This window comes from Hakea prostrata, chromosome 11 (assembly GCF_041222555.1).
Source record: "Hakea prostrata isolate BN-2017 chromosome 11, UWA_Hpros_2, whole genome shotgun sequence".
In the NCBI taxonomy this organism is placed as follows: domain Eukaryota; kingdom Viridiplantae; phylum Streptophyta; class Magnoliopsida; order Proteales; family Proteaceae; genus Hakea; species Hakea prostrata.
Window position 1 is genome coordinate 10592209 of NC_142610.1, and position 20062 is coordinate 10612270.

Consider the following 20062-nt stretch of genomic DNA (forward strand, 5'->3'; position numbering starts at 1 on the left):
CACTGACTTAGGGCCCGTTTGGTTACATGAGTCAAGATTCCAAATATTTAGAGATTTCAAATATGTGGAATTAAATCTATGGATTCATCACTGATTTTTGTAAATGCGCAAATATTTCGAGTTTTTTTAGTAGGGATGAAATCTCCGGATTTCACTAAATACTCATAAATCTATAGATTCACATTTTTAGTGTAAAAAGATGAATATCTAGATTTCATAAATCTAGAGATTTTCACAACTGAATAGGTATAAATCTCGCATTCATGAATCAAGAGATTCGAATTATCTGGATTCATATAACCAAACAGACCCTACATGAGGGCCTGTTTGGTTTCATGAATATCTGGAGATTTCAAATCTATGGAGTAATAATTTATAAAATTAAATGTTTGGTTAATTGAATATGTGGAATGAAATGAAATATATGGATTCATCTGTGATTTTTGTGAATATGTAAAAGTCTAGCGTTTTTATAGTAGGGATGAAATCTCTGGATTTCACCTCACACCCATAAATTTATAGATACGTGGAGGCCGAAACGGTTTCGGGCGGGGAACGTCTAGATTCCCGTTTGGTGTAAAAATCTCTAGATTCCATGAATATAGATTTTTACCAACGCGGGGGGGGACGGAAAGACACCGGAAAAGGGCGTCTCCCCAACATTTTTCTGTAATTTGTTTCAAATGTTTTGCCGCCCTAACCAAACGGGTTTAAATCTTGCATTCATGAATCTAGAGATTTGAAAGCAATGGATTGAATTTTTTTTTTTTCTTTTCTTGAGAGTTGGTAGTTTTTTTCTTGGATAGAAAGAAGTCGTTAATTTGATGAGAATACATTTGCTAGATATCCAGATCTTTTAACCCTTGAGTTTTATCACATTTAATCTCAAATATATAATTTTTTTCCCATTGGATTTATGGAAATTTATTGCATATATATCTTCAAAAGTCATGCCTCACTTTCAACCAAAATATTCATGCCGAATTCAAGATGTGGTTCTCTAGAGTGCTAAAAGTTTGGTATGGCCGATAGGTCATCTAAATACTTGGGATTGCTTACTGAATTTAGGGTTACCAATAAGATTACTATTGATGAGGTTAAAGCAAAAACTATCTCAAAACTACAAAGATGAAAAGGAGAGCATTGCTAGAAAGGAAGTACTATTGAAAGCAGCAGTCTTTCAATGTCAAATTATGCATGTACACATTTTAACCTTCCAAATGTCCTTTCACAACTTTGTTAGAAAGGCATCTGTAAAAAATTTTGGGGGGTGACCCAGAAGAGGCTAGGAAAACAAATTGAATCTCATGGGCCAGGATGTTTATGCCAAAGGCAATGAGAGGTTTGGGCTTTAAAATACTTAGTTACAAAACATGGCTCTACCAGTAAAGATGGATTGATAATATGGGAAGACCCAACTCTGTTTGGGCTAAATTTCATAAATCTATTTATTTTCTTAGAATTGAATTTTGACATGCTGGGCTAGGAAACAATCCATCAAGGGGTAGCGTAGTCTTTTACTTAGTCGTTCACATTCTAATGGAGTATAAATTGATGTGGATCCAATGTGTAGAAGGTGTGACCAGGTTGTTGAGACAGCAGATCATTTGTTCTTGGACTGCCTATATGCAAGACAACTATGGTTTGGAAGTACCTTAAAATATTGCTCGAACTTGAATGATGGGCATTTAACGCGCAATATGTGCTGCTGATGGTTGAGATTTCCATCTCACCCATCAATTTTGAAAGTATTGTAAACCAAAATGGATGGTTAAGATTGAAATTTCGATGAAAATTTGATCTCAACCATCGGCAGCATAGAAGCTCAACCGTTAAAATACACCCCCCAACCACACAATGAACCCTTGTATTATAACTTAGTTATAAAGATGGGATGAGAATTTGTATCTCAAGCATAAACTAGGACGTATAACACTTGCACATGTATCTTTTATCTTAACTTGCACAGTAAAAGTAAAAGTTAAGATTATTTCAACATGAAAAGGAGAAAAATAGTCAATGTAAGGTTGGTAGAGTGGTAAGATCCATACTTATCAGTGGAGAGATCATGGGTTCATGGGTTCGACCTTGCAGATGACAAGCATCCCCTGAGGATGTAATCATGGTGCGCGCAAGTTGGGCCAAATAAACCTCAGATAAAAAAAATTAAAGAAAAAAAAAATCTAGATTATTATACATGTGAGGTGTTCCTATGCCTTTATTTTTTTCACAAGAATAATATTTTAGACCAACTACTATTAGGTAGATATTAATGACGAGAATGTTTCACCTAAAAAATGGTTGAAATTGAGCAATCAATTTTTATTTTTATTTTTCTTAGAAATGAGAGTGTGAGACTAATCAAATGAATGAGAATTCTTACACCCAAAAAAAAAAGAAATAAATGAAAAAAAAAAAATCAAATATAAGAATTCCTTACTTCTCTTAGAGCTAAAACCATTATTTTATCATCTTGGTAGATAGAATGAGTGGATCATCAGCAATTTCCCTCGGTAGTCTGATCAGAATCTTTAACTACCATTCTACCTTATTGTCTTCACAGAGATTCGAAAATTGTGGTTTTGAGGTAAGGTCCACGGTGTTAAATTTGAACCGTAAGATCTATTTCTATTCCAAATGTGTTTTTGGTAGAATTATTTCCAAAAGGTATCCGTAAGCAAAATATAAGGTGGTTTTTTTATTTTTTTTAAATTTTTTTGATAATAATAAATATAAAGAGTTTCACTCTCCGTTCAGTGAGTTCGTATGACAGGAAGGGAGAGTTGCAGAGCTTCTCGTGCTCCACTCCTCAAAACCCTAAGAATTTTCCTGAAATTTCAGTTATTCTTGTGGTCGAAGCCCTAAATGTGGCTTCACTGCAACAACTATTAGCTCAGATTCTTCTCCAATCTTGCATATCTTGTGGTTCGTGTGTGGTATTTACATTATAAATGGATAGAGAATCTTCTTCAGACGAAGAAGAGGATCGACAAAACTTGATCGATCCAAATGAAAGGAAGCCGGATAGATCAAGCTTCGAAATTGAGGAATTCAAGAATAGGATCTCTCGTCGTTTCAAGAACCTTAGTTTCAGTAAAAGGTACCTGCTTTTGATCTGCCTCTTACTGTTCCTAGTTTTATTTCTTTTCTCCGTTGATGTTAGAAGCTTGTTCCGTCGTGTTGCGACTGTCAGAGTTGATTCTACGAGTAGTAGGATGAGAGAAGCAGAATTGGAAGCATTGTTTTTGTTAAGGAAGCAACGATTGGGGCTTCTTAATATGTGGAATATTACATCTAATTATTCGGTTGTTTCTTCGGAGAATAAATCGAACTCTACTTCGGGGTCGGGTTTGAATTCAACTTCGGGCTCGGGATTGGAAAGGGAAGATCTTTTGCGGTCATCAATGCTGTTTGATGATTTCAGATCTGCAGTGCTCAAGCAGATTACGATGAATAATGAAATTCAGCAAGCTCTGTTGTCACCTCATCGTACTGGGAACTTTTCGGCAATGGTTGATGAGAATGTGGATCCACTTGGCAATTTTCGATTTGATAGGTGTCGACCTGTTGACCACAGGTCAGAGAGACGAACAATTGAGTGGAAACCTAACCCTAATAAGTATTTGTTTGCTATCTGTGTCTCTGGCCAGATGTCTAACCATTTGATTTGTCTAGAAAAACATATGTTCTTCGCAGCTATTCTTGGTCGTATTTTGGTCATCCCAAGCTCCAAAGTTGATTACCAGTACAGCCGGGTTATTGATATTGATCATGTGAACAGATGCTTGGGGAGAAAGGTTGTAGTCTCATTTGAAGAGTTTTCTGAAACAAAAAAGAATCACTTGCACATAGACAAGTTTATCTGTTATGTCTCATTGCCTCAGCATTGTTTTGTGGATGAAGAACACATTAAAAAGCTAAAAAATACAGGCCTCTCTATGGGTAAGCTAGAGGCTGCCTGGGTTGAAGATGTCAAGAAGCCAACAGAAAGAACGATGGAGGACTTCAAGGCAAAGTTTTCTTCTAATGATGATGTTCTTGCAATAGGGGATGTGTTCTATTCAAAGGTGGAACAAGATTGGTTTTTGCAGCCAGGTGGTCCACTTGCTCACAACTGCAAGAGTCTAATTGAGCCGAATCGACTTATTAAGCTTACAGCCCAGCGGTTTATACAAACTTTCATGGGAAAGAACTTTGTAGCCTTTCATTTCCGTCGACACGGATTTCTAAAATTCTGGTATGTTACATTTGCCTTGTGGAGCAATATTCTGTTATCGATTGTTATATTGACTTGTTTGTGCATGCATGTGTTATTAGAGTATATGAAACAGTGTCTATCAAGTATCTTTAGTAGCAGTAGGAATGAAGTACGTATGGGTAGTGGAAACAAGAGATATTGTTAGGAGGTGGTTGCTCCAAAAAATCATAGTTGTCAGTGTTGACAAAGATTTTAAACTGTACTTTCAGCATTGCAACTTTATATTAGGTAATTTGAGGCAGTTGTGAATGAAACCATGCATTCTGGCTGAAGAAAAATAAAACAAATATTTTGAAGCTTAGCTTAAGAATATTTTAGTACTTAAGAAGCTTGATATAGTATCTGTTCATGCAAAACTGTTTTGTGTGGAATCTTACTAGTGAAGTCAGTGGATGGAGCAATGAATAGGTGTTGCTATCATGAAAGATGGATGGAGAAATGGAGAAATGTATCAAACTTGTTCTTTGGGTACTAGGCCTCTTTGGCCTCAGTGAGGAGGCTTTTGATTATGGAGGATGTGGTCTTGAAGTTTATTTAGCGAATAACTGAAAGGTATTTAAGCAATGCAATCAAATATCTTGCTTTTTTTTTTTCTTTCTGCCTGTCACTTTGAGTAGGAGCTTGTCTATGTCGTGATGCATTTCAAAATTCAAGGGTTTTGAGAATTGAGATAAAACCCTAAAATTGGGTCACTCCAGGATCCTCTTTCTGTGAATCCGCAGTCTTCTAGGGCTCTAGATACTTGTAAATTAAAGACTTCTTGGAGGAATTGGGGTTCTAAGGAAAGGGTTCGGCCAACTGCAGGATTAGGGAACTCTGGGTTTTGAAACTTAGAACCTTTGTGTCACTAAGAATGAAGATTCATATCTGGTTTATAGGGTTGGGTTAGATTTTATGAGGTTTTAGGGTTCAGTTGCTGCACTGTACTTGAGTTCCATAACTGAGTATGTAAGTTAGGGCTTAGGGTCAGCTGTAGGGGTTCAATTGGTCTTAGAAAGGGGCTGTTGTTAGCGGTTTATAATTTCAGGTTAAGTATATAGGTTTAGGTCAGTCCTAGATGGGTTAGGATGTGTTTGAAGAGTCCTAAGGGGTTTGGGATTCTTGGATTGGGCTGGGGTTTGGGTCAAGTGTTAAAAGAAGGGATGGGGATGCTAATCCTAAAATGGGAAGGCAATTGAAGTTGGGGTTAGAGAGATATAGGAGATCTAGTTCAAAAGGGTGTGAACCTAAGGGGAAAGGGAGGGAGTGAAAGGATTAGGGGATCTAAGAGTTCCATTGGGAGAGGGATGCTGCTGCGTTAGGAGGGGATGAGTTTTTTTTTTTTTTTTTTTTTTTTTTGGGGGGGGGGGGGGCTGGGGCACTAGGGGGGGTGTTAGGGAGGGCTGGAGTTGTTTACTTTCTTGAAGTAGAAAGTAGGCTGCTGTTAGGGCTGAACTGCTGCTGGAATTGAAGATTGATTGCTGGAATTGAAGAAGAATGGCTGAACTTGAAGAACATGAACGCTCAAATCCGCTGTGGCCCCTCCCAAGAAGACCACGACCGTACTTGCCTCCAAACTCAGAATTTTATTCATCAATTGGAATTTAGTGATTACAGAGCAAGGAGACTTTATTTATGGCCTCAAATAAGATAACATGAAAGGACTTTAAGTTGGAAATCCAGCTAGAACTCTAATTTGCTTATCCAACAAACTCTATAACTAACTCTAGAGGACGCCAAACACCAATCTGAATTCTATGAATAGAGATGGAGTCCTAAAAATAGGCCAACCTAACTGGGAATCTCACCTAAAAATATCTTGCAAAATAATAGTCAGAAAATAAAAATATAAATAGATCTAGGTCCAGACAACGCACTGGACTTAATGGGACTCAAACCTAAGACACTCTAATTTTGTCAAAGTTACCAAAATACCCTTGGTGTCAGTCGAAATTCTGGTTCGATGGTGGGGCCGTAGGGCACTGGCAAGCCCTGTGGGCCCTCTCCTTATGTTGTCCTGGAGGCTGCTTACATCGTGTTGCCTCTTGATTCCATAAGGCCATAGTTGTCCAGGTGATGCCTGCGTAAGAATTTTTGTTTCAATGTCCAGCTGGTCACCAACTGTCTAGGTGCCTGGACTTGAAATCAAAATGGTAATGAGGAAAATAAACTTCATGAATTTATGGAAAACAAAAGAAATTGTGGGCAGAAAACATGTCTGGTACTTCTGAGAATAAAAAACAAACAGCAGCAATTACAGCCAACATCACTGCTGGAAGGGGGGGGGGGGGATGGTAATAGTGGAGAAACAGCAGCAGCAGTGATCGCCTAACTGCTTCCTGCTGGATGGAGGAGGTGATTAGGAAGAAGTAGAAACAAATTGCTGCCACTATTGCTGATGGAAAATAAGAAGAGAACAGAAAAATTAAAAGCTGGAGTAGAAGTCTTGTCTATCACAGCAGTTGGAGTCTCTGCGGAGAAGCTGGCGGAGTTGCAAGGAGAACTTGAGAGTTTCAAATCTCAATTAAGTTCTGCATCTCAGCCCGCTTTGTTTTCATACTTATTTACTTAGTTTTAAAAAGATTGCATGATTCCATGTTGTCTACTGGATGAAAATGGGGTACACTAACCGAAAAAAAAATCCGGCATTTTACTTCCTACAACCTAAAAACCATACACTAAAACTTTTCAACTCCATATGTTTTACCTTCCACCCTTAATCCCATATTTTGCTTTGATGCCTAGGTGCCCTGCTGCCATTTAGGTTGCCTTGTTGCCATGACAACTGTGATAAGGACCTATGGTCCATAAAGATTCTAATTTTCTTACTTATAACTCAGTTCCTATCCTAGATGACAAAGGTGATACGTAGGAGCCATGCCAATGCCTTGGTTACTTATTGCCATGATAAATATGACAAGGGCTCATGGTCCATGAAGATGCTAAGTTTGTACTCTTATCCTAGCTGAGGAGTCGCTGTATTGGAAGTTCTTTTTATCTCTTTGGTCTACTCTACCTAGTTGATGTATTGAACAATGGCTCTTTTCATTTTGCTTTAGTCTTACTAGTTATGGATTGGTAGGTTTAGGCCTTTCCTTTTTGCCATCCAAGTCTATTTTTGAGTCATTTATATAAGTTTGTAATGGAGGCCAATATTGTACACGAATTTGAAAAATGAAATATTGGTTTGCTCCTTTGTGGAAATCTTGAGATAGGATAGGTTACAGAGTCTTAGGGTGGGATGCCCATTCTGTTCTCCCATCCCCTTCTATTGATGTTATCAGCAACCCTCGTTGATCCCAATAAGCTGTTCAAGATTGCTGGAAATGTCTTTAGACGCCAGTTCATCACTCTTTGCAGTTTTCTTGTGCAACTGTGGGGATCAGTTCTCCATCATCAGTCCTTGAAAGGAATCTGGGGTTTCAAAACCCTCAAGTGATGGTCGATCTCTGATTCTGATCTTCTGATTTGGGGTTTCATTCTGGAACGTCAAGATTATTCAACTCCAATTCCATCTTCAACAGTTTATTATTTTTGTGAGATTATTTCTCTTGGTTTTCTTTTGAGATCTCATAATTTTTGTTATTTTGAGATCCCATTGTTCTATTTGGGATCCAATTGCACTCTTTCCTGTTCTCTGGAAGTTTGCTATTTATCCTGCCTGGGAATAGACATGTTTTGGTTCTAGTCCTACGTCATAAGTATTATCATGATGCTTGATATGACTTTTGTGTTGAATATAAGCATTATTGTATAAAATATATGTTTAAAATCTTGCAATGCATGCCTAGGCAAGTGTCTTGTTGCGTAGGACCCTTCTAGTGCCTTGGATAGCCAGTCGCCTTGACAAATGTGATTATGATCCTTCAAATGATGTCTAGAAGAGCATTCATATTTGTGACGTACCTGTTACGTCACTTGACAAACATGTTAGAATCGTCAAAACAATACTATCGATATGCAATATGCAGGCTGGGGTTGAAAATTGGAAGAATTGCAGAACTAAACTGTAGGGATAATGCCAGTTGAGTGGCCAGCAGGCCTAAGGCTCTCCATTAGGAGTTGTAAGATAGATCGCTATTCTTGGTGAAGCAGAGAGATTTAGCTGCTTTCATTTATTAGATAATTTTGAATTGTCCAATCTAGATTTTTGCTGATACCTTCTTTTACTATAAAGTTTCATCTTCAGTATGAGGTGTTTTTTTAGTTGGAACTTGGAAGAGTACTTCAGTGATCAGTCTGTTGAAAGTCACTGGAAAACTTGTTTACAGGATTTTACTTGTGCAAGTAGATATAAGTGTGTTAATTTCTCTGTCGAGGTTCTGCGAAGTGGGTGCACTGGTGTAAGTAATATCAGAGTATGCTACTTTGAAGTTCCAAATTTTCATTAGTTCACATTGAACGGTGGGTTTATGCAGAAGCTATTTTTGCTTTTCTCCGTTATTTTTTTTTTGTTGTTAGTTCTTTGCGGCCTGCTATTGTTTTGGTTCTATCAAGTTCATTACCCACAGCCGTGAATAATCATATCATTCTTTTATTGGTTGAATAAAAATGCCCAATTCGTGATCTTGATCACCTTAATCAGCTGGCCATTAAAATTAAAAAGATCCTGTAATAATTTCATAGTAAAAATCGTTACCCAGCATGCACTCCTTAAAAATTTAACATGAATTAGGTTTCAGAAAGTCAAATTCTGTGGCTGATTTGCTACATGATTTCAGGCACGGATTGGGGAGTTTGGGTTTGATGTAAATGATTTCTCTTGGAACATTCAGATTTTAGTGGAGAAATATAACCCAAGGTTCCTTTCTGTTTTGTTCTTTGTTTTATTTATTTATTTAATTTTTTTTTGGGGGGTTGAAGACGAGAGAGTTTTAGTGTATAAGAGCTCCTAATTTACTTACCTTTTTGCAATTCCTGTCATATACTTTTGGTTGCTGACATCACCTAGTATCAAATGGCACTGTTCTGCAGAAGCTGTGAAATTGCTTGACATCGCCCCTTCAAGTTTCTTTCTATCTTGGATGGGGGCCATGCATCTCTTTTGTAACATAATCTTCAGGCCAAACTCATCAGGAGGTGGTTCATTGTTTAGATAATCATGTACTGAGTTAATACAAGAATGTTTCTTTGAGTTTTGGACTCTTATTATGTCCCTGCACTGAGTTGAAGCATTCTCTTTAAGACTTTAACAATGCTTCTTTCTGTTGTTCAGTAATGCTAAGAAGACAAGTTGCTTTTTCCCAATTCCTCAAGCAGCAGAATGCATTACTCGAGTGTTGGAAAGGGCCAATGCACCAGTAATCTATCTGTCCACAGATGCAGCTGAAAGTGAAACTGATCTTCTGCAATCACTAGTCATGCTCAATGGTAAAGTTGTACCACTGGTCAAAAGGCCATCTCGCAATTCTGCTGAGAAATGGGATGCCTTGCTCTATAGACATGGCCTAGAAGGCGATTCCCAGGTGAGATTATGTTACGTTTTTATTTTATTCAAGGGAAATAGTCGAGATGGAATTCAGCCCATTTTGTTCTTGTACTAAATGAATCTCCAACTTCCATATCCTTGAAATGGTTCTTCTAAATGGAGCAGTGTCTACCATTGTATGGGACATAAATCAACCTGCCATAGATGGGCTTGCAACAATTCCATAATCTCTGATCCGTGAAGCTTCTTGAGCCCATTAAGGGGTTCTATTGCTTTAAAATGTATTGGAATATGACATGACCTAAGAATGTGAATTCACTCTTATACTCAAAACCTTGCCGGGTATTGTCTACTTGAGGCAGGGTTGTAGCAAATTTCCTTGGGCTCTATAGACTTGGCCTTTATGGGTAATGGGGGAATAGAAGACCTTACCTTAAGGAATAATGAAAGGAGTATTAAAAAAAAGTTGTTGAAATGTCAGATTTTTATCATTTTTAATGAGATTAATGATTCCAATTTCTAACACACACAACTCTATCAGTTCACTCATGCAATGCTTAGTAACGATAGAACATTTCCCTAATTAATAGCTTTTCTTTCATATGAAAGGTTGAAGCAATGCTGGATAAGACCATCTGTGCTTTGTCAAGTGTGTTCATTGGAGCTTCTGGATCAACATTCACGGAAGACATACTTCGGCTCCGAAAAGATTGGGGATCGGCTTCTGTTTGTGATGAGTACCTCTGCCAGGGTGAGCTACCCAACTTCATAGCAGAAAATGAATGAACGAGGACTACCAGTAGTTGCTGATGAGTCTGCTATTGAATGTTTTTTGGCTTCATTGTATCTATGCAATTCAATGATGACCCTCAGCCTTGTTACTTGGTTTTGTCCTGATAATTGTTTGACCTGTATTTTAGTGTATGATAGTATATTTGTCTAGTAAAACCTTTATTCTGTATTGTTATTCATGTTACCAGGGCCTTGTACCATATGAAAAAAGAAAATGGGGAAAAAAATAAAAATTGCAGTCTGAGTGGCTGTTTGAACCAAAATTAGTGAATGTTTGTGGTTCATGCCATACAGCATTTCTGTTGTTCGAATAACCTAACCAAAATTTCGCACAAGGTCCTTAAAGTCAGAACTTCCCACTCGATCTGGATTCTGGGATGGAATGTTATTAAAAAAAATTCAGGTATTACAAATTGGTACACTTGGTAGAGGCATGCACGGATGGAAGGCAAATTCTGGGAAGGAGGAAATTTAGAACTGCATTCACCACAAGCAGATGACCCAATCTCCAAATGCTCGACTCTTTCACTGAATCCAAGAGATTTTTCTTTATCAGATGCGGTCATGGTAAAACATTTTGTTGAAATTTGACTGGTTCAAATACTGCTGAAATAAAATGCTCGTCGAAATCGATATTTCAAAAAATCACCGAAAAATCATTGATTTGCCTGCGAAAATTCCAAAAACTTCGTTGAAGTTGACAGACTTGAAAGGAGAATTACAAGGAAGTAACAAAGGCACTTTGAACTTCGAAAGTAAGGGTGAAACCCAAAATCAACAAACTGATGGAGTAAAAGTCATGGGAACTGTTGGCAACGGAATGTAAGGAAAAAAAAAAAAATCCTTAAAACACATGCAAACCTAAAAGTCATGGGAACTGTCGGCAACGGAATGTAAGGAAGAAAAAAAATCCTTAAAACACATGCAAACCAGTCGAGCTTCAAATATGTACTAACAGCGGTGACGAAGAGGATATATACACCAAACACGGAAGGCAGAACTAGAGAAAAGCCAGAGAAACTAACGGCAGTGGAATGCAAGAAAAAAAATCCAGAAACACTTGCAAACCAGTTGAGCTTCGAATCTGTATTAGCAGCAGTGAAGAACAACATGATAAGGAGCCGATTAAGTTTAAATGGCAGACCAAGTGAGAACAGCTCAACGACGACATAACTTCCATGGATGAAGAAGCCAAATGGGAGATGCGACCAGGACGAATGGCGTTTTCTGATTGTAATGGGTGAGAGAGGCGACGACTATATGTCACACAATGGGTGGAATTCCTATCCTTGAGGCTGTATTTGATAATCAAGAGAAGCATAGAAATGAAGATTTTTGATAATACAAAAATAATGATGATGCAATGATAGTGTAATGTGTATATCTTTCTCTTCAATTTTCAAAATGTTTTGAAAAATTTCTTGTTCTTTTTTCATTCTCGGCTAGCCTGCAATCATGGGTATCAAGTTTCAATGGTAAGGTCCCTACCCTATATGTGAAGCTGCTTTCACCTTAATCCTATGGACCCCCTATAATTCGTGGTCAACAACCATTGGAGAGACAATCCCAAATTCCCAAATCCTCGCCAATCTATTGCCTCTCCAATCTTGAGAAACTAAAGTAATTGACAACAGCAATAGTGGCACGGCAACCGTTTCTGCTGAAATCTCATAGAATCCTAAAAGTAAACTTCAGGGTATCTTACTTTAAGTCATTACTCAGTATTCTCTTCAGACATAAAACATAAACTTCAAAAAATCGAAGACTAGTTGAAGGGTAAGTTAAATTCCCGAAATCTCAACCCTAACGCTCATCAATAAAGTGGTAAAGATGTCAAAGAGTAATAAAAAAATTTGACTTCAATCCATATTGGCACCCCTTTAGGAGAAACTATCCAAATACTATCGCAATCCAACTAAGTTCATCCAAAGGAAAGCTAGCAAGACTCCCTCTAGTGTCATCAACAATACTCAAACCATTATGAACCATTATGAATCTCAAATTTTCTTTCATCACAACAAAAAGGAGCTAGTTTGATTTCTAAATTGAAGTTGTAAACATTTTTAATATTTAATTTATTTTTTCCTTAAAAAAAAAAACAAGCAACATTTGCTGTAAACCATAAACAGATCATATTCGGGTCAGATACACCACTATTCTAATCCGTACCTGATTAGTAAAACTGCTATCTGAATCCGAATCCGGTGAAAAATTTCAGATGATAATCTGATCTAATAAACTATCCGATTTTTTATTGTTGATTTTAATTTTTTTTTTCCGTTACTAATTTTTCCATGGTTTTTGAATCCGATTATCAACAACTTTTAGAGAAAAATGTTTAATACTTGGCTATAACCGGATAATTTCCGATTTTCCAATTTTCGATAACAGCTGTTCGAGTCCGATTATCAATCATTTTCAAAGGAAAAAATGTTAAATAATCTACTCTTAACTGGATAAAATCTTATCTAGATATTATCCGATCCAATATGCAATTATCTGCATCCAAATTCAATTGCTTATCGGACAAATATAGATATTGTCTAGTAAGAAAAATTCTGAACTCGAACCCCCTTAAATGAAAATGAATGCGAATTCGAAAGTAAATTTTGACCATCCATTTACAGGTATAGCATTTGGAATGGAAGAGACCATACCACTTAGATCCAAGGGCATCAATCGACCCATTAATCCCTGGCAAGGCCAATCCCATTACTTACTCCTTTAATCGTCGATTGCATCTGCATCAGCATGGTATAGTGAAGTAATATAGCTAATGTGGCAAGCGGTAACAATGAATGCCATCAGAAAGAATATCGGGTTTGATTCAGTCTCTCCACACTTATAAGCCATAGAATGGTGAGTTGAAAACCAAGGCTGCATTTGCCATGCATTCTAGGTTGATTCTTGGATGGTGAAAGTAGTAAATATCATCTTCTGGGAATGTAAAATCAATGTAGAATGCAAACCAAACACAACTCAAGTAATCATATGATATCCAGCACTAGCCAGTTACCATATAGTTCTCACCTGAAAAGATTCCTCCCTTACTGAGACTCTTACCTATCTTAATAACCATTCTAAATTTTAACAGTCGTATAACAAATGGGATTTGCTAACTCCAGCAGCCAATATCTCCTGTTCCCATCATCTCCAACTGGTTGTTGCTTTATTGGAGCTCAACGATCTTTTTTCTCTTTTTTGGTTGATCATTCTCCAAGGAATTTTCTTGATCTCTCGTTGGTTTTCTGGAGTTTTCAGATGAGCATCTTCTCTTATCCTCATCGTCGTCACTGTCACTATTACTGTCACTGTCACTGCTTTCTGTGTATAATCCGCTACTACCGGTTCCCAAAATAGATGCTGGTTGTGAGCTAGCAATGGCAGACTCAGCAGCTGCTACTGCCTCCGGGGTGTGAAGATCAGCAATGCCCAGCAACAAATCCTATATGTGACACGGTAACTGACTTAAGTAAATAAATTTGTAGGCTTCAGGATAGCCTCTGAGAGAGAGAGAGAGAGAGAGAGAGAGAGAGAGAGAGAGAGAGAGAGAGAGAGAGAGAGAGAGAGAGAGAGAGAGAGAGGAGGAAATAAGTTCACTAACCATTTCAATATATTCGGTTTCATTACCGGTGAGCACTTCGATATCATAGTCATCACAAGATTTTTCCTGCATACAAGTGGGTTTTGTACTTGAGCTAAAATTTTAAGAGAGGAGGGATCAAACAGTAATGAAGAATGGTTTCCTAATTTGGGTGTTCTTTCTACCTGTGCATCAAGCTGCAAACTTTTATTAGCTTTCTCCATAACTCCTAAGAAATCCTTCACTTTTCCAAGAACTGTGACAATAGAAACAATCAAATGCTGCATTTAAGGAAAAGAATAATAATAAATCAAAAAGAAGTCCAACAGTGAACTAGGCCATCAAACTGGAACAAAGATGGACTAATATGTTTAACTTTGAGATGTAAGCCACAGGCTTAATAATTTTGGGATTACTACCATATGGGCCTAATTATACAAGCTCAAGATCATGGATATGTGTCCTATACAGGACTAGTGTAAGTAAAATTTCAGACACCCCAAAAACTTTGCCCAAATGCACAGGCACCTCATGGAAATGCGTAATTGGCACATGTCCCCTTTTCTGTTGGAAACTTAGAACCGTCAAGTCTAAATATGAAAAGACTATTACAGCCGTTCTTTTGTTGATTTTCTATTTACTATCTTCCATTTCTAAACCACTGACTGCTAGTTTTTCTCCTCTTACCTTTCTTCTCCATTGGAGAACTGCAACTTAATAACTTTTTGCATTCTTGGATTTTTGATTAGGACATCCCCATGGTAGATCTCTTAAGAAGCCTTATTTGTCTGAGCAAATAAAACTCCAAACCAGAAAATGGTTTCTCTATTTTTGAAACCCAACTATGTAGGAAGAAGGAAGCCATGGAAGCAACATTCTCTTTCTCCCACATCAATTCTTTCCATACGTCCCTGTGTCCTATGTACCCTTCTGGAACCTAACAATATTCCTTCATTTCAGTCATGGCTGATGCAGTCGGAGAGAGATAAGATAGGGAATTTGGGATCATTCCAATTTGTATGAAGAAACTGAAACACCCTGGTTGGAATTGATAATCTGCTTTTTGTACATAAGATCAGTAAATAAATCTGATTTTGGTTGAGGAAACTGAAATGCTCTGATTCAAATACCATACCTGCTAATCTTACAAGTGATCCATTAAAAAGGAGGGGGGGGGGAGTCAAAATTCCTCCAACATGGAATTCAGTTGCAGGCAATCTCAATGAGGCTTTGGACTTGGAACAACTTCACAGCTGAGTATTTTAATTTGTAGCATCACATCTTGGGCTTTGGGTTAAGCTGAATGCAGATCCAATTTTGAAGGTGCTAAAGTAAAATATGAGAGACTAGCTTGAGATGGACATTGGTCAGGGTTTTCTTAGTCTTCAACTCTATGGCTTTGATCTTTGAACCCAGGGCTTTGGATTCTCAAGGAGGGTTTACAAAGCACTAAAATGCTTTGAAAGGTTTTTCTATTGCTCAATGCAAGTAGCAAGGTGGCTCTTTTGGACTTAAAGTTGTTGCATATCTTTTGACTTTGAACTATGAATACATTTAGGAAGAAAAGAAGCAGAGGTGAGATGGAGCAAGGTGGGGTTGTAGGGCTGGAGGGAAGTGTCACCAGGTTGAGAATACACGTGGGGTGGGGGCATGGTGAGGAGAGTAGGGATGGATTTCACAGCAGGCATAGAGTATTAGAAAGATGAGAGGAAATAAGAATTCTAATATAGGATCATTGGCCAATATTATAGATAAGAAAAAATAATTTTTTAATTAATGATTGCAATTTACAAGAGCTGAGAACCGGTTACTAGAACAGGTAATTTGGCGATCTTAAACCTGTAGGGAGAAGAAAAAGTGTGAGTTAAGTTTTTTTGGGGGAATCAGAGAGGTAACTTCCAACAGGGAAGTTTCGTAAATAGGATGTAAGTTCAGCCGAGCAAAATAAATTTTTCCACAAATAAATAAAAGAAGAAAAGAGATAACAAACTATTAAAAAAAATAAAAAAATAAAAAGACAGAGAAAAAGCCATCACTGTTGGGTCCAAAACAAAGTCCCTGTCTACCTTTAAAAAAGAGTATTTGTTATAAAAGGTTGTGGTTTTACACTCTTGATCCTAGTGTAAAGACATCACAACATGTGCTCATTAAGAGCCTCGCATAAACATGATAACTGCAATCTCAATTTCAAAATCAAAAGAACTTTCACTTTATTCAGAAGTTCTCTTTCTTTGATTCAATTCCATTGTGATAAGGTGTAGAAATCAAACCAAACAATTTTTGAAATCAAAATAGCCCATTAAATTGATATTGAAAAAAAAAATCATACGAACACAATCCTTAGTCCACTCAAGCAAAAATTTGACTGCATCAGACCTGTCTTCTCTGTGTAATCAAATCTCAATTGGTGGATTTGGTTCATATACTCTCTAAGACTCTTGAGTTACATGAGGTTTTCTACCCATAATACTTGCATGATTAGAATCTCTACCACACAATATTAGAGACATGAAGGACAAAGAGCCAACTATGTTGACAGGACAATGTCAAGGGTTCTTAAATTCCATCTCCAATCGAACGATGATTATATGAATCTCAATTGGCATAACCATGAAGCTCTTGTGAATCTTTTTCATGACATGGAGAGTTAATGCAGTTTAAATGAGCAAGAAAGCCAGCAAATTGGACCATCCCAACTGGACCAGAATGGACTAAGGCACCTAACTTTGAGTGTACAATGCATTATATGAAGCCAGAGCCTACCATATTTTGGTTGACTAATGTAATGATCCAATTCCACAAGCCTAAATATGAGATACCTGAGCCCTATACAACATTATTGTTTTCGGATGAGATATCACATTATTATTGGTTTCTATTTTATTAGGTTTAATTCTCCCTTAGTGATGTTTTTAGAAGAAGTGGGTAGATATGCTACTATCCAACCATAGTTTCTATTATGTTAAAGTTCAAGCTTAGTTTGTATTTTGAAGAAGGTTTACTTGTAAGCAATTCGCCCTACCCTGCATGAGAGCTTCCTAACCACTATTGAACAACTAGTTTCAGCTTATGCTTACTAATTTCTATGAGATGCAGAACTCCTTTGAACTCTGAAGTGAGATTCAGTCGAGTTCTGGATGAAATGCCAAGGTAGCTTGGTGGGATGCCATGTCTGATTGTGGACCAAGTCTAGTTTTATATGGGAAGATATAAAATGAGATATTACCAATATCTCAGTGAATTCCTGATCCATGGTACTATAGTAAACCATGTTGAGAACAAAAGGACTCATCCTTGATTGGTTACCTAGAGATATGGTTCATATTTTCAGTTGAACTGATTTAGCAGTTCTTCATCTGCTAACTGGGGACTGAAAGGGTCTAACAGGGCAAAGAAAAGTCAGCACAGAATATAAAGTAATAAATCAACAAATGAATCACATGCAGCAGATGTCAAAATTCAAGCCCCAAGTTCCCAAAACAGATGGCTGCCCCAAACCAATGCCATTAACAATATCAGCTTATCAATTAAGCAAAGGTAACCGGACTTTGCGAGGACTACCATAGAAACATCTTGGAATCATGGTCGCAGAAGGGCATATGAATGATAGTACAAGTTCTCTGCAACCTTTAACCAATTTCCTCTTTGAGGGAATCAGATTGTTAATCAATAAATATTACACCAGTCAGAAATCCATGGAAGAAAAACATGTAGCAGATCTCACATGTCCAAGCCCAGGTCTATAACAAGGGTTGTCTCTCCGCTGCTGCAGGCAAGCTCAGCTGGCCGAAGGAAAAGGTACAGCGCAAATATTCATTAACCAGTGAACTAAAAAGTAGAGAGCCTGAGCAACACCTCTATAGGTGTACTTAGAACTTGACACCATTTAGTTGCCCCTTGTCTTATTCTCAAATGCTTTTAAGATTGGAGTACTAAAAAATTTCTTCAAAATAATTTGAAGGTGACATATTATCATGCCATTATCAATCTGTTATATTCATGCAAAATTTTTTGAGTAGCCACATGAAGTGCCACTATCACCCTCATTGGGAAAACTGTGTAATACCAAAAGGGCAGAAATACTAAGGCTATAAAGAACTTGACTCCTTGAAAAGGGTCAACTATTAAATTTACCTGCACTTGTAGGAACAGAAGTTGTTGACAGCTTTTCATTAGTTTGAGATGGTTTGGGAGTTTTGGAGACGGATTCCTTGTTGCAAACATGAAGTATAGATTCTGCAGAATACAAACCAAGTCGGTTTTCAGAAATCCGAAAATTGGTAAATGACAGATTAATGAATCACCATGGGCAATAAAATCAAATAATCAACAGTAACAATCTCAAAAATACTAGAGGGACCTGAACAGGTTGAAGAATTCTCTCTTTCCAAGCTCAAAAGATCTTTACTGGTTGGCCCCATTGGTATGAATCTAAATGATGATTGATGGTAGAACTCCTGATGAACTCCACAAAGCCAAGAAAGCAAGACGCAAAGACACACCAAAGCCAACTTGGACTAAACCAGTATAATGGCACACCCAGTGTCCAAATCTTCTTATAGAGATTCAGAAGGTGTTGATGGATATCGTCTCAGGGAAGAAACAGTAGTAAGGTTGACAGACTTTCTCCTGCAGTTCGATACACATATATTACAGAATGCTTCTCCAGGAAACAAATATGAAATAGCTCACAAAAATTAAACCAGTCGAACAAAAAGGAGCAGGGGGGGAGTATACATCCCAGATATCTCAACTTTTGAGGGACTAATACCAGGAAAATTTTGTTAATTTCTTTCACCACTTTGCTATTCTTTGCATGTACATCATCAAATCCAGTTGGAAAGTAACTTTCAAATAATTGAAACAGGGGTGGGAGCAAAAGTAGCCACAGGAACAGAATGCGGTATACATGTGACAAAAGGTTCAATGTGTTTGTTGCTGTGCTCATAATCAACATTAAATGATAAACCACCTTGAGTTACTCAATCCATCTAGTTTTCTGATTTCATAAATCTCCACACTAACACCCAAAAAAAAAAAGTTTTCTTCCTATATACTCATCAAAGTATTCAAATTCAGTTTTCTTGTTCCTCAACTCCAAGTCCTAGCTTTTCAAACACTACAGATTTTGGAAGAAAATATAATCTTCAACATCTTCTTCCTCTCCCAGCACCACCCACTCCCCCACCCCCAAGAAAAAATAAAAATATATAACTCCTTGGGGGAAGAATCGGGTTGGGTTGGAAGAAATTTCACTAGTGAACTCAAAAATATCACTCTCAGACCAAAATCAAACGATTGCTTTGGGTTTTCTCCAGATAACCTAATAACAACACAAACATTCACATTCAAACTGGCAAGACACTAGTTCAGGAAATAAAACCCACACCCACAACTGTAGCATAAGAAGAGGCCATTTTTAAGTATCAAGAAAAGGAAAAAACCGAATACCTGGAATCGATGAAGTCGTTTAAGTGCTACAAATCGAAAGAGAGTGATTATATTGAGATATATAGCAGGCAGAGTAGCTACTAGCAGTGACGCTGAAGAGTTGAGCTAATGCAAAGTCCGCCTTGTTTCTCCTTTTGTGGATGGCGGTGGAAGAAGATGCACCCGTTCTGCCGTTCAAGGGTTAGATTTGATTTTGCATCAAGTCGGTTTTCCGTCCTTTCTGAGTAAGCAACGTGGACGGCCATGTCCACCCCTTGGGGTAGGGGTAAGGTTTAAAGTATCACGATACCATACGACACTAGGTGTTGTGTATCCATATTTGATCCAATCAATACATCTCTCTATTGAATTATATTAAAATCTAAAATACATTAGCCAAAGCGATATAATATTCGATACAGGATTATACGTAATTTAAAATCAGACCGATACGATATTCGATACCGATAATTTAAACCTTGGGTAGGGGTGTATATGGTTCGGGTTGTGTGGTTTCGGTTTAGGCTTGACGATTTTATCATTTTCATGTTAAAAATACTAAACCCAAACACGAACTATTTGTGAAATAAAG

At 37.5% G+C, this 20062-nt stretch overlaps 2 protein-coding genes across 2 annotated transcripts; one reads left to right on the plus strand and one right to left on the minus strand.

Annotated features, from left to right (window-relative positions):
* Window positions 1-2745: 2745 nt before the first annotated feature.
* LOC149000049 (O-fucosyltransferase 36-like) lies at window positions 2746-10991 on the plus strand. The gene is made up of 3 exons (XM_089140069.1): window positions 2746-4237; window positions 9453-9702; window positions 10275-10991. The coding sequence occupies exons 1-3, from the start codon at window positions 2952-2954 to the stop codon at window positions 10449-10451; spliced, it is 1713 nt and encodes a 570-aa protein (XP_088996195.1). The 5' UTR covers window positions 2746-2951; the 3' UTR covers window positions 10452-10991.
* Window positions 10992-13157: 2166 nt separating this feature from the next.
* LOC149000050 (uncharacterized) lies at window positions 13158-19719 on the minus strand. The gene is made up of 6 exons (XM_089140823.1): window positions 19492-19719; window positions 18401-18669; window positions 18175-18276; window positions 14226-14296; window positions 14062-14127; window positions 13158-13902 (listed from the first exon to the last, which is right to left on the minus strand). The coding sequence occupies exons 2-6, from the start codon at window positions 18459-18461 to the stop codon at window positions 13627-13629; spliced, it is 576 nt and encodes a 191-aa protein (XP_088996949.1). The 5' UTR covers window positions 18462-18669; window positions 19492-19719; the 3' UTR covers window positions 13158-13626.
* Window positions 19720-20062: the final 343 nt, after the last annotated feature.